Here is a 15,278-nt window from a genome sequence, read left to right as displayed (position 1 = left end):
ATGGTGGTTAAGGAATTGTTGCTTCCGACAACAAGCAGTATCAGAAATTTGCTAGCAGGATTCCGCATCGCGATTTAGGGGGGGCGCATTTTCGTTCCTTTGGAACGGCATGTTTGCTTACACATTCCCTCAGTTTCCTCTGATCAGGAAAACGATACAGATGATCTGCAAAGGTTGTTGCAGAATAATCTTGGTAGCTCCGTACTGGCCCAGGCAGACCTGTTTCTTGGACCTCCTGCAACTGGCAGTGGATGATGCAATCCGTCTGTGATATCATGTCAATCTTCTATCCCAGACCAACGGGATGATTCTTTCATCAAGACCCAGCCTCTCTCAAGTTAACAGAGTGGTTTCTGACCACTCCGAATTCGGTCATTTGAATATCTCTCAAGACTGTCGGAGCATTCTAGCAGCAGCTAGAGCTCCTTTTACCAACATTTGCTATAGCCAAAAATGGAAATGATTCTGTGCATGATGTGCAGAGCAGCCTAATCTGGAGCCGCTAGCTAACACACCTCATCAGATCCTTCCTTATCTGCTAAAGTTGGCTACAGAAGGTCTATCGATCTCTTCTATCCAAGGGCACTTTTCAGTAATCTCTAGGTATACACGGAAAACATCTTCCCCTCTCTACAGTGACAGGCTTATCAAACACTTCTTAAATTGGCTTTTTTCGGACCGTTCTGCCAAAGAAGAGAATTCCACCTTTGTGGAACCTGAATCTGGTCTTGGCAGGGCATATGAAGGTAAGCCCTGCAGCTTCCGGGGTTGTTTCCCTTTCTCTACTTGCGTATGTATTCTTCTTGCATTAACACAGACCATTTTAAAGTATGGTTTACCACCTCCTAACATGTATACTGCTACAAAATCTATTCACAGCATGTAAATCCATGAAAGACCAAATGCTGGCGATGGGAGTGGCTTCTTACCTGCAACTCCATTTCTTCAGCGTTGATATCTTTCATGAATTCACATGCACCCTCCAGCCTACCCCCTACAGGCAAGCATCCTCTTCAGGGGGATATCCTCCAGCTGCAGTGATTAAAATCTAAAGGGAAGCTGCTGGGGGCAGAGATATACACTCGACGTCCCATTGGTGGGTACCAATAGGATCCACAACCACATTGACTGGACACTCAAGGTGTCAAGTTTTTCCATAGGAAAAATACTAAGTCGAAGTAACTGGGGATTCCCAGCCTGACGGGCAATATTCATAGCATGTGAATCCGTGAAAGGTACCGACGCTGGAGAAATGGAGTTACAGGTAAAAAACGACTGCCTTCTCCTCTGCATGGTATCTGTTAGATTCACCTCCTGCGCCCCACTTCCCCAGGAGATTTATTGTAAAAAGCCATACATTCACTGTTCACGCAGCACCACCTACTGATACCGTACAGCGGCATAAAAACAGTCTTTGCACTGGATATCAGTAACTTGCACAACAGAGTGAGCATGAGATGATACCAATTTCACTTTGTGAAATGAACGGGCATGTCTGAACACAACTTCTTTTCAGATCTTTTAAAATGCTTGCCAATTTGCTGAAACGGTTATCTGGGTTGTCTAAGAATTGTGTTCCCAATTCCTCCTGAGAAGCAGTGTGTAGTGATGAGGCAATGGATAAACCAGAGTTGACTAGGTATTTGGAACCAGTCTTGAAATTGGGCCCAGAGCTATTGAAATGGAAAGGTATATTGTTGCGTTTTTGGCGTTTCTGTGAACACTGCTGGCCTGTATGATTCTCACCCAGGACAGTGTTCTGCTTATTTTAAGTTCAGCAGTTTGGTATAATTGTCCTTATGAAAATGTTGTAGTATATTAAAGTTACCATGGGGAGGAGGGGGCGCATAGGTAACCGCTTCGGGTAGAGGCTTTCCGTCGAAGCTCTGCTTTGAACTCCTCTCTTGGCATCAAGGGATGGTGAAGGGGACCCCTTTAACAGAGATAAGCAGCTTACCCTGCATCAGGTGATTCCGATGGAGGTTTCTGGAGTGGTGGTTAATCTTTATTCTGTTGTAATTTCTCTTCCCACTTAGCGCCGACAGTACTTGAAAAACTGCACTGAATCATAGTCTGACCATTGAGAGATGGGACAATTAACGAGCCCTGAAGCCTCTTTTTCCACCATCCCAAGAGTGAGGAGCATATGAGGGTTATTCATTTTGTTGGCAGTTAGTGTGATTCTTTTCCCCACTCTTACTCTTCAATCCCCTGGACCACCTATTCCAACCCTCTTGTGATGTTCCTGCTGTTGCCGAATCTGGATGGGTTTAGGTTCCATCTAATTTCCAGTTGTGTTCAAACTGGAGTCTACGTGGACATTTTAAGTGTTCATTAGTGGGTGGTTACTTTTTGGATTTGGTAGAAACTGCTGGTTGTGTAGCCAAATTGTCCCAATAAACACATTAACACCACTCTGAGGCAGTCTTATGCAGTCCAAGTGTGTTAGAATACAATTGAGTTGTCACTGTATTTAATAAAGTCAATATTGATTTGGATCATATTTCTATTTAATCATTTATCAATCTGTATGCCACATTGTTAATTAGTTTATTTTTCTTTTACAGAGATGGGATTCTGTGTACGTGGGGATCTTTGCCAATACGATCATGGAAATGATCCCTTAGTTGTAGATGATGTGTCATTGCCAAGCATGATTCCTTTCCCGCCGCCTCCTGGTCTTCCTCCACCTGGTATGCTTCTGCCTCCTTTGCCAGCCCCGCCTAATATGAGCATGCCGATCCCACGGCCGCACAGTCAGGGGCCACCTCCTTGTGTGCCCCCTATGCCAAGTAAGTATCTTTGTTAAAGTACCTTTTCCCCTCAACAGCTCGATAGGGGCACCTACAGTTAGGTATTGTAATTGAACATTTCTTGAAAATCAAATTGAAAGCATAACTTTACAAACTGGAAGTAAAACAAATGTGTTTTTAATTTGTTTTTTAAATTGCATTTAAATCTACGTGTTATGACGATTTATGGGATCATGTCACTTCTTCCCCCAGAGGGGAAGCCCTTCCCTGTGATGCTAGGGAGATGAGCACGCTAAACAACATTCCCCCTATGGGTGGCAGAAAGTGGGACCTCACAGGGAGAGATTCCCTCATGGGGACAAGGACTCCTATTCCGTGACGGAACTCCCTAACCCTCTTGCCCTTTAGACCATGAAATCCATAGCAAAGCAATCTGAAAGCACCATTGTATGTTATAGCAATACTCCTACCATTCTTCCTGTAAGAATTCATACTACCAAGACAAGGAAGACTAAAATAGGCATACAGTCTGATCCCAAGTTATCTCCAGGAGTACTATGAAGAAGATTATTGCTGGAGTTATACAAACTGCTCCTTTGCGAAGTATAGAAGGTACTGGGAAGAGGTGACCCTGGGGGATGCATGAAGAATACAGAATGGACACAAACAAAGGACTATGACACTCTATGACACATAAATGAAGAAAGGATTCACTGAGAGGCGAAACAGGCGTGAACCCTGGCAGACCTGGTGTTAGGGCAATTTTTCTAAAATCCAACTAAGGGCTTCATAAAACCATGAGGCATTCCGCCCTCACTCTTCTAGGGGACTTCAATATCTGGCTTGACATTCCCACCAACCCCATGACCCACTCACTGGTCGACTGCCTAGATGCGCTTAACCTTCGCATGAACGGCCCAACTCACTCTAAAGTACACACTCTTGATACCATCTTTGGCTCCCACGACCAGATACATCTACGCCCCCCTGTACCTATCATCTGGTTTGATCACTTCATTGTGCCTTTCACCATTCGCTTGCCCGCCCCATCCCCATACTTGAACCAGAACCCCCCAATCAACGTAAATGCTGGAAGAAACTAAAGATCCTCCCTGACCTAGCTGAAACCCTGCTTCAAACTCCTCTTAACCATCCCACGTAATGAACCCATAACCATCGACTCCTTTGACTCTTGGCTCAATATCTCACTAAACCTCACCCCCACTTGCCAATCCAGAGGGAATGTGAGCAGTAAAAGGATGTTACAAAGAGGTCTTACAATCACAGTGGTTCAAGTAAACACTTCCACTCAAGGTTTCTTGGTAAAACACTTATTAATTTATTACACCGTCATTTAGAAAACATTCACTAGAAGGAGGCAACTTAATATCATACACAAATATACTTCAGTACCAAACCAATACATTTCTGAGTAAATTAGGCTCCCTTGAAATAGGAGCAAAATGGCATTTCAGTCACTTTAATTAGGAGTACAAAGGCACAAGTTAATAAAATAGATCACAAATACTTTCTTAGGCAGAGCAAATGGTGAAATAGGCCAAAGTCAATGGGCTAGTGTCTTGGATAGGAAAGAGCAGTTCTTGTATTAAACGAAAAAGTCTTTGCCAAAGTTCTCAGAAGTCGTTGGTATGAAAAAGAATCATATGTTGGGTCACAAGCTGATTAGGCCTGCAAGTTGGGAAAGTTTCACGAACTTTCACCGCGAGAGGTAAGTACTCTCAATCGGGTTGGCACAGTACCTTAATATGAAGAAAAGATGCAGTTGAAGATGTTGGTTCCTGCCAGTTCCTGCAGATATTCCTGAGCGTCCGTTGTGGGGACAAGAGGGAGGACATCAGGGGACTTCTGCACTGCTCGGGGACTGGTCGAACAAGCTGGCAAATGGAAGATCTTTGGTTCGAATAGCTGCAGTCAAACACACAAGCTGGTGTCGTTACCCCTGGTTAAACTTAACGAGCTCCGAGAATGGCATCCAGGTGGCTTAAGAGTTGATAGGTTCTACCAACTCGTCCTTGAAGGGCTTCTCTGTCGAGATGACCTTGGCAATTCGAACCTGCAGCAGGGCTTCACGGGGCACATCAACGTTTCAGTATTTGCAGCAGCCGTCCTCTTCCAGCTCATCTTCGGTTGTTTCGTTCCAGTGGTCGACTCTGCCTTCCAAGCCAAGAGACTCGCCTTTTAAACAGTTTTCTCCCATTCATTCCAGCGTAGCTGCCACTCACCCAGCAGGGTGGCTGTCCTTGCCAGACAGTCAGCCAGCCAATCACGCCAGAGTGCATTTGTGTCTCCTAGGAAACTAAGCACAGGGAGTTTTGGGCACCTGCCTCACTTCCTCCCCACCCCAGACACTCAGGCGCCAGAGGCGGTCTTCAGTCCTGAATCCTGCCAAAGGCGTAGAAACAAAGGGACCAAACCTAGTTTGGCATGCAGAGACAAACTCTAGAAGGACCTTTCCAAAAGGAAATGGTGAAAAAAGAAGACTTGGATCTGTTTAAACAAAGGGGCTTAAGGTGCCATCTTGAAAAACATGGCTCCTGCAATTTTTAACTACCGGTGTTCGCGGTCGGGGAAAAATTATGGGAGTTTTAAAACTACTGACACCAGCCATTTCGATAGGAAAGGGTAGCATTTGACTGTTTCATGAGTTGCTAGACACGGGGGATACTAGGTAACCCCTACAGCACTCTATTGGACTATATGAAGATAGTGTGTGCTGGTTCTAGGAATTTAAAAAGAGTAGTAAAGTCAATTTAACCTTACATTTTCTGGGAAACAGTAGTTTATCCCAGAGAAGGTATTTAAACCTTGGGACAGCCTAAAAAGGCTTCCCTGTGTTACTGCACTGAGGTTGCTGTGTAACACACATGAAAAGATGCCTATGGAGTTGACTAAAACTCCACAATCAAAGAACACAAGAGTAAAACATATATCAAAATACATAGAGAGTGGGAGAAAAGGCTCACTCTCTCCAGGTAAAAAAATCAAGTCCTCAAAATCCAGCAAAGTTGCTCGGGGTCTCTAAGGTGAAGGGAATTAGCACATTTATGAGAATTCTCCCTAACAAGCTTTTATCAATTCAGTTAAGAAATCATAAAACAGTACCAACACATTACTTTTTAGAAGGGGGTGAAAACACCATTCAATGTACGTAATTTAACTTCTATAATTTTTTAAAGGAGCATCCAGCAACTTAAATATAAGTATAAACTTCAGGACCTCTTTATCGTATTTACAGAAATACAGTTACCACACTAAATTCTTTAGCAAGTGTAAGTATCTTTTACACTTGATGTATTTTCAGCACAGTAGCTTTATCAAAGTCCTTCCCTAGTCTATAGCATGAGATTTCTCAGAGGCAGAAGAGGGACCCTAGTGGTGTAGGAGCCTGGTCTAGGCAGCTCAGGATAGGGTTCATTTGCAGGAAAGTCAGATTTCCAGAGGGTAGCTCTTCAAACAAGTAAGTATTGGCTTCAGAGTTAGTTAAGTGTTCAGGGACTTCACAGAAGGCTTCCTATATATGTTCCACTCGGATCACCCACTCAGCTTCCCAGGATTCACACACAGCGTAAGTAATGTTTTACCCAAGCCAGCACAGTACCTCAGCGGAAAATACCTTTTGGGTGGATGCCTTCAGGATGCAGCAGCACAGGACACAGACCCTAGATTATTTTTATGTAGACTAATGAAACAGACACTGGATGGGAACTTACAGCAGCAGTCGCCGAGGAGGCTTCCAACAAAGGGTTCTTCTTGCCGCTCTTTGGATTTGGTGCCATTTTACAGGATCCAGATGAAGAAAAAATTTCACAGATTGGATTCTCTTCACTCTCTCGGTCCAGCGCTCTGGTGAGGGGATTTCAGGGATTCGAATCTTGTCTCTGGAGGGCCAGCAGAAGTGCACCAAAGTTTCAGCAGGAATGTGACTTCGGAAGACCTTGCACTGTTCTCTGGCTTGAGGTCCCCTGGTATTGGCGGTTGGCAGCCCAGCAAGGTCCCAGCACGTCGAGGGATTGCTCGTTTTGCAGGACTTCTTGAGACTAGTGGTTATCACCAGCCTCTGGTTAGGAGCCGTCGCTTTCGGGACCTCCATGTCGATTGGAAGGGTTACATCAGGCTCCAGTTGCCCAGCAGGCTCTCCGGCTGCTGGAAATCATTACAGCTGTCTTTTCGTCATCTTCCTCATTGGATTCGGCTCCAGTGATTGATTTGTAAGCAGCTGCCAGGAACTAGAGCATAACTTATGCAAACTCTCCCTGCAGTTTACAGGAAGGGGCAGCTGGCTCGCTTTCCCATCAGGACAGCAAGCCCCCCCCAGTGGGAACTGGTTCCTTTTAGGCAAGCTGAAAGACAAAGGACTACAGAGTTTTGGATTACTTCCTCGCTTCATGCCTTCAGACACTCTAGTGCCTCATTGAGGAATACAAAGGAGTCCCGCCGAAGACGAAAGTTCAACCACAGTCTTTCCCACCTAGGAAGGCAAAAGATCTAAGAAACAATAAGTAAATGAGAAATGGCAAAAAAGAGCCCATCATTCTAGCAGAATGGTGACCCTCGTTTGCATTACTGCGGCTGATTTGACAGCCTGCGAGTAATAATGACTAAGTCATAAACGTAGTTTCCCTTCCACCAACCATTCAAGTTAACTTGTAATTGTAACAGAAATGTTACCAGTTAAGTGACAGAGGATACAATGCTGCATTCCACATAAGGTGGGTTGTGCTGGCTCACTGTTGTAAAGGGGATGGGAATCCCACTTTACTTCTTGGGAACAGTAGTTCACCCATGATATAAAGAGAAATAAGAAGGGGAAGCCGAAAGGCAACCCAGCACCACTGCATTTAAATGCTGTTTGCTGCCATAGTATATTACATACAGCCTAAAAGTTAAAGGGAACTATAATTCCATACACACATTATGGAGGGACATAGAAAGACCACCCATAAAAAAGAGTAAATACCAGATAAGTGGGCAAAAAGAGTCCCTACTCTGCTAGGGACAAGGACAAATAATCACCAAGTCCAAGCAAAAAGTTCTGGGGTTGACACAGGTCAGGAAGATTTATCACATTAATGCCAATCTTACCTAACATTCAGAAAGGTCAAACCTGGAAGCAAGTAGCTACTCTAAGGAAGTAAACCTCCAGTAGGGCGGACACTTACAACAGGTTGCAGGAGTCCTTTGCTGGATGACGCAGAGTAGGCCTGTCTGGAAGCTGAGAACCCATCGACGGTAGCATGACCTTGAGGAGATGGACCGAGCGGTCCGTTAACTGCGCCAACAATCTGGTCGGAGACACTGCGGAGCCAAAGTACAGCTGCAGGGAGCAGAGTGAAGCAAGGAGAGCGTTGAGTGGGAATGCAATGACCCAACCCCCCCAGGAATATCTGGTGATATTTTCTGCCAGAGAAGAGGCCATGGGAGAACCGGTAGGGCATTGGGGAAAAGTACTGAATGTAGAGAAGGCATCCGAGTAATCTCCCTCGCCTCAGTTGTGTCAGAGACTAAAAGAGAATAATATATCTGGAGTAGTCTCCCTCAACACTCTGTCCTCAAAAGGGACACTAAGGAGACGGAGTGCCACGAGAACAGTCTCCTTTGTCAGATTGTTAGAAGGAACCAAGGACACTATGGGAACAGTTTCCCTTGTTCTCACTGACAAGAGGAATGGAAAGAAAGTCCAGGAATAACTGTGTATTGAAATCAAAATGAGAGCTTGACTTTTAAGCAAGCACTGAGAATCCTGGGAAGAAGCACAAAGGTTGATTAAAAAGTGCTGCATGAAGTTATGCAAAGATAGCAAATGGCTGAACCAACTCAACCAGGAGAAGGAAGTCATTTTCCTGGTTTTCCACATCATTGTTGAATCAGAAACTAAGGTAAAAGGTTAGCATACAGCAGCTTAGAAGCTGACCAAGTTAACAAGGAGAAGAGAACAGTTGCTGGACTGTTGATCAAGAGAAGAGTCATTCTCCTGGTATTCTTTACAAGTGCAGAGGTTTAACTATCCCGTTGAACCAGGAGAAGGGAGTTAACCTCCTGGAACTACCTATGTTAATGTTTTTTGTCAGTAGTAGGGTTAGCATAGGCTAGTTTTGACAGAGGACAGACAGTTTGACATCCTCCCTGACAATGAGCACCCGACGATGAGCTACCTTTAGTTAGCTAGGGGAAAAACCCTTTAGGGATAGGGAAAGATGTGCCCTTTCCATAATTTTTTAAATGAAGATCAATGTCTATCAGTTTCCCGATGTACTGACACTTTGGTGCCCACCACAGTGACTGCTTATGAGGGGTTGATTGCTGACAGGTTGCTGGTGTGTTTCGGGCAGACACAAAGGTTTGTTGTGGGCCTTTCTCCACCTCCCAATAAACGGTAGGTGGAGGAGTAGACACAAAGTCTGGTATGGCAGCAGTGCTAGCTGGGGTATGCTGCCATATCCTGTGTGAGACTTTGCGTAGGACCTACTGCCTGAGCAGCACTCTGACCGTGAAATTGGTGGGCAGAGGTCATTGTAGAGGCACGAAACCAGTTTTTCTAGTGTTAACTGTTGTGTTGATGAAATTTAATTTTGAACTTTTAAGCAGCAGCACAACTTGGCTGTTTAACACATGCATGTGGTTTGCTCTTGCATTTTTACTTTTGCTCTTAATTTCTGAAATCCTGTTCTCAGTTTATTTATTACTCTCCCCCTGGTAAGTGTCCTGTGGTTGAAAAATGTGCTTTTTCCCTTAAAAAAAAAACCCTCTAATATTATATGGAAATTCTTAGTTTGGGCCATTATTTGTCACATGCGACACCTATAAGCCGAAACTATTGCATTAGAGTTTAGATGGGGAGGAATTGCATATGAGGGACACACAGCTTGTAGCCGTTGTTTGGTTATTTGCCCACCCATCGACTGCTCAGTGCCATGCTAATTCCTCTGGCCATTACCACCTAGTTCCTATAGCTCCCTGTCCAAAACCCCTCCTCATGGAAACTTTGAGCTTGCTTTTATCAAGCCTTATCAAACTTTCCACTTGAAGTGCCCATCAGTGTTTTTTCTAAAGCAGTCTTCTCAGAGTTAACGACTTACTTGGAGTTGGAAACCCGCTGCTGGTGTAATACAAATTTCGTAACAAGATCTCCCTGCAGCCACTCGCTTCATAAGCAATATGCGTGTCATTCACTGATTTCCTATTAACTACAATTATTGCCTTCACCCCTGATCCACAGGGTGATGTTAGGATAAAGGAATCATGTCACTTCAGCATCATTCTGATAGCTCCTTGGTGGCCCGCGAGACTGTGGTTCTTGGAGCTTCTCAGCCTCGCGGACAGGCCTCTGATTCACCGGACGCAGGGCCCAGCTCATCTTCTGGCACAACAGGGGGGGCTAGGAGGGAGGGTCATCCCGCCCACAGAACTTAGCCCTTGCAGCGTGGTTCCTGGACAGGTCACGTTAAAACACCTGGGCCTCTCACAGGCTAACCTAGAAATCATTCAGGGCGCTAGGAGCAAGGCTACTAAGAGCCAGTACAAGAGTAAATGGTTTAGGTTTTATCACTGGGCTGACTCGAAGAGTGCCCCCCCCACCACCCCTTACGTGCACGTTGGCTGACATTCGCTTCTTCTCTGCACACCTTGCCCACTCAGGCACATGCTGCACCTATCTGGCAGCCGTAGGGGCCTACAGGAATTCAGAGGAATGAATTTTCTCCTCTTCCAACCTGGTGGTCAAGCGACATTTGATGGTTCTCGCCGGGCTCTTCCCTCCGATGAAGAAACCACACCCTGAGTGGGACCTCAATGTAGTGTTGGGCGCCTTGGTGCAGAAACCATTCCAGCCAGTGGCGTCCGCGGACATCAGGCTGGTCACCATTCAAATGGCTCTTTTGGTGGGTCTCGCCTATGCTTGCAGAGTCAGCGAGATCCAGGCGTTGGTGGCTTCAGAACCCTATACTACTTTGCACAAGGATAAGGTGGTCCTGAGAACACACCCTGCGTTCCTTCCTAAGGTAGCCTCTGCTTTCCATCTGAACGAGGAGATAGTCTTACCTATGTTTTTTGCTGACCTTAAGGACAATGCTCAGAAGGTCTTGCACTGTCTGGATGTCAGACATGCTCTGAAATTCTATCTGGACAGGGCTAAGGGCTTCCGCAAGTCGGATGCTCCGTTTGTCACCCTTCGGGGGGCGGGGGAGGTTCAAGTCCCGGTTATCAGGCATCCAAGGCCTTATAGTAAGGTGGATGGTTTCAGCCATCAAGGAGACCACATCTGGCTAACATGCATGCCCACGTTGTCAGAGCCAAGGCCACGGCAGTTGCATTCCAGCAGCAGGTCATCCGCATTCGGCTTTCCGTAAGCACTACTGTTTGGACGCTGGCTCTAAATCAGACACAGCTTTTGGACAGGTGGTTCTAAGGAACTTGTTCACTAAAGGAGAGTTTCCCCCATGAAGTATGGAGGACAGGGGACGGGACGTAAGAGTAATTAATAGTTATTCACCGTAGTGACTTATGTACTCTGTCGATTCACATACACCGCCCACCCTTCCTCCCCTCTTGGAGTCAAAGGTAGATAGACGTCATACACCTTTCTTTACTTTCCTGTACACTTGCATCCACTTTATGATCCCTCATCTCACAAGCAAAACAATGTGAAGGACCTTGATGCGTGAAGGTCCATGGGTACAGTACATGTCACACTAGGGATAGTATTACAAACACACCCAGTCTATCTCTTGTTGAACTTCAAAAACAAGACATACAATACTCTGCACCTACCACCAGATGTCGGCCTATGCAAACCATGTGAATCCAAGCAAGCATCAGAAATAAGATCACGTTAAGCAATGTATGTCATATATCTACCGAAACGCACTCGGGCGGGGGGGGGGGGATAGGTAAAATTGTGAATTCTAATTCAACCTAAAGTGTTATATTAAACTTATTTTTCACACACAGGAACACTTTGTGGGGTCCACTTATTTCAGCGTGGAGACTATTCGCTATTTGGGTACCATTCAATGTGTGGCCTCGAATATCATTTCTTCTAGGGTAGCCCTCGTAACGTGTGTGGGCTTCTGTCCTTCGGCGTCGGGTGGTAGGGTCTTCTACCAATCTAAGGGTAAAACTCAAGTTAGTGTCTCAGAGGATCTTGGGGCCGCATTTCAGAGAGGAACTGTTTCCATAGGTCATGGGACCTTTATTCTTTTAATGACCTTCACAAGAAGTGTGTGGTCCCCAAGTCATGGATCACTCTGATTAAAAATATTTCATGAAACCCGATCCGTTGTATTGGTCTCCCTTTAGTTCATTTTTTTGTTAGATCTGACTTTTTTCTTTTTCAAGTTATTGTCTCGTCTTCTCTTTGTGGTCTGTTTTCCTTGAAAGTTTAGCACTCCATTTGAATTCTGTTATGGGAGTCCATAGGACAGCAGAACTTTTAGGAGGGTCCTTCCTCCACAACTGTGCTTAGTTTTTTAGGGGGAGAGGGTATCCCAGCTGGTTTCTTGGGATATCCTTAGTTAAAAAATGGTCGACCGGTTTCGATGATTGTAATTCATCATCTTCTTCAGGACCGTAATTTCAAGCCTGTCTCAGAGAGATCAGGGAGTGTATGAAATTGGAGAAGCCGTCATCCCATCTACCTGAGGAGTGAAAAACCAGAAATTGGTCTTGTAGTCGTGAGGTCGTAATTTGCATTCAGTATATACATTATTGTTGTTCTAGTGGTTTAAACTCTAATTTAATTAGAAGTGGTTTAGGACAGTCTTAAAAACATTAGCGAGAGGCACCCCTATATCTCACACCAGGGTGTTTTTGTTACCTTCCGTGTAGCTCTGCTGGTCAGATGCTGTCAGCCTCTGTCACTTCTGTAGGGCTGGAAGGGATCGTCTGTGGTATCCTGAAAGACACAAAGGTGTTGTGTGTCAGGACATTGTCTCAGGGCATGGAGTCATGCCACCTAGATCCATGTTAGTGTTTGGTTAATAAGGCGCGCAGAGTGGATGCGCTCAATCTGTGTTGCCAAAGGAGGGCACCTATTTTTTTGTTGTCTAGGGCCGCAAGGATGTTGGAAGATGCATGCAAAATCAGGTTTTTTTATTATCTATTTGTTTTCCCTTGAAACCTGCTTGGCATGGCGCCTTGGAGTAGCGCGGCATCTGCCATGCAGCATTAAAGAAAACCCGGCTGAGAATTTGTGGTTTTTTTGCCGCGGTGATAAGCAGCTACTTCTTATGTGGTTACACTGGTTAAAGAGCTTGCCGCGTGGTGTGACCATTTTGAAAGAAGAGGCTTGATCGTGAGCGCGGTGCTTCCATAGTGCCAACCACGGCTCACGATCGTTGAGGTTAATGAGAGCCAGGCTGGGGATTTGTATTTAACCATAGCAATAACCAGCTACTTCCCATGTGGGTGCGTATGAGGATACGCTGTGTGAGTAGCTTGCCAAGCAGTAGTGACCATTCTAAAGAGGGAGTATGATCGTAAGCGCTTTGCTTCCTGGGGCCAACCACCACTGACAATCGCTATTGATTCCGTTGCGTGGCTGCGCCTTAGCCTCGATAATGGAGGGTTCAAGTGTACTTTCATTTGCTTACCGGATTCGTCGGAGGGGCTCTGCTTTCGTCGGGACCTCAGGATGCCAGGGCTCTCGCTCTGTGTCGCCCAAACAAAGGTTGCCCAGCAACGATGACGGCTATATACAGTCCGTCTTAGCTGCTGGTGTCCCTAGTCCGGGACGGCGGCCATATTGTAGTGTAGTGTATTCTGCTTAGTGCTATCTGTGTCAGGCTGTATGCTTGGTGATGTGTGTTCCGTAGGTCGTATACTTTGTAGTTTACACATCATTCCATACATAAGTGCAACATAACATTTCTTACAACATAGTCATATTTACTCTTGTTGCTATACCATATATTGTCCTGTATCACCGGGGTTTTCTCCTTTTCTTGTTTTATTTTTTGCCCCCCCTGGGTCTCTCCCCCAATCCCCCAGGTCAACCCCCTCTGCCCCCCTCCCTGGCCATTCTTGCTGGGTTCTCGAGTCCCTTGCTGTGTCCCGCTGGTTTCCCTCATCATGCTGTCTCTTTCCCTGTTCTGGATTGTCAGGTGATAGAAATATTTCTAAGGGTCTGTGGTTTATAAAAATGAGCTTCCCTGTCTCCAACAAAGTCTCTGAAGGGGATCAATGTGGACAAGTATCGCTAGTATTTTCCTGTTCTTATGGCAGTTGCCTACTCCATTGCCATCACTCCCCATACTTTCACCCACCACCATGGTGTCGTCGGGCCCTCTGGCTTTTTCCACCGTTGTGCCAATGTTATTTGCACTGCTGATAGTGTTATCAGGGTGGCCATGTGCCCCAAGGCTGCGTATGATCACTCTGCCACCGCTCCTAGCAGGATCACCTTAGGTGAGAGCGGTCAGTCTCTGCCAGTAATGTCTTTGATGTGTCCCAGTATCTCCTTCCAATAGGATATCGCCCTGGGACATGTCCACCACATGAATAGATCTCCTCTCCCTCCACTTTGTCTCCAGCAGTCCGGGGGATATTCTGGGTTTATTTTGTGTAATCTGTGGGGGGGACATGTACCATCTGTAGCATAGTTTATATGCAGCTTCTTTAGATGCTGTACTTTTGGAGGATCCATGGGCTCTTGTCCCTATCTGGTCCCACTCTTTCCGTTATCGGCTCTCCTACATCTTTTTCCCAGTTCTCTTTATATAGTAGGTTATCCGTTATTTGTGCCCCATCAAGCAGTCTGTAGATTCTTGATATCCCCCTCTTTGGTTCCCCCTCTTGCATAGTTAGTTCCAAGCCTGTTGGGGTTCTGGTTGCAGCCTTTTTCACTGATGGGTGGGAGGTCCAGTGTCTTACTTGCATGTATTTGAACATTTCGTTTTCCCCCCAGATAGAATTTCTTTTTGCATTCTAAGAAGGGGATTGGGTTACTGTTCAGGTAAATGTCCTGCAGTGTAGGGTTATCTGCGCCCTTCCATCCCTCCCAAAATGTCTTCTTCAAACCGCGGGTGAAATCGGGGTTGTGTGATATTGGGGATAATTGGCCCATACCACATTTGATCTTTTTCATTTGCATGGCTCTATCCCAGCTACGTAGGGCGATTTTGGTGGCTCCTAGTAGTTTTCCTTAGGATTCACGGACCTTGGGTTCAGTGCCAGGAGCGCAATTATCGGGATCTGTGTGGATGCTTGTTCTATTACTCTACAACCTTTCGTGTCCATTGGTTTGGCCCATTTGAGTATGGGGACCAAATGAGCTTCCATGATGTATCTGCCCAGGTCCGGGACCCCCAGGCCTCCCAGGAGCGGGGGACGAGTCAGAATGCGTCTCTGTATTTTGGGTCTCTTTTTCGCCCATATAAAGCTATATACAGCGTTTTGGCGTTATCTCACTGTGGCGGGATCTCGGCGGGTATTGAACTGGTCACGTATAGTGAGCGGGGGAGAAGGGTCATTTTTACTGCTGCTTTTCTGGCTAACCACGATAGTTCTGGT

The 15,278-nt window shown here is 45.8% G+C and overlaps 1 protein-coding gene across 4 annotated transcripts in view; it reads left to right on the top strand.

Annotated features, from left to right (window-relative positions):
* RBM27 (RNA binding motif protein 27) overlaps window positions 1-15,278 on the top strand; it is a 1,859,884-nt gene that overhangs the window by 728,322 nt on the left and 1,116,284 nt on the right. For all 4 annotated transcript variants that reach the window (XM_069652445.1, XM_069652444.1, XM_069652443.1 and 1 more), the window contains one exon: window positions 2,568-2,792. In XM_069652445.1, the coding sequence (XP_069508546.1) occupies window positions 2,568-2,792 (225 nt within the window). The remainder of the gene's footprint in view (window positions 1-2,567; window positions 2,793-15,278) is intronic.

Source organism: Ambystoma mexicanum, chromosome 3p (assembly GCF_040938575.1).
Source record: "Ambystoma mexicanum isolate Mex_15411 chromosome 3p, UKY_AmexF1_1, whole genome shotgun sequence".
NCBI classification, from domain to species: Eukaryota; Metazoa; Chordata; class Amphibia; order Caudata; family Ambystomatidae; genus Ambystoma; species Ambystoma mexicanum.
This window is presented reverse-complemented; position numbering and strand designations above follow the sequence as displayed.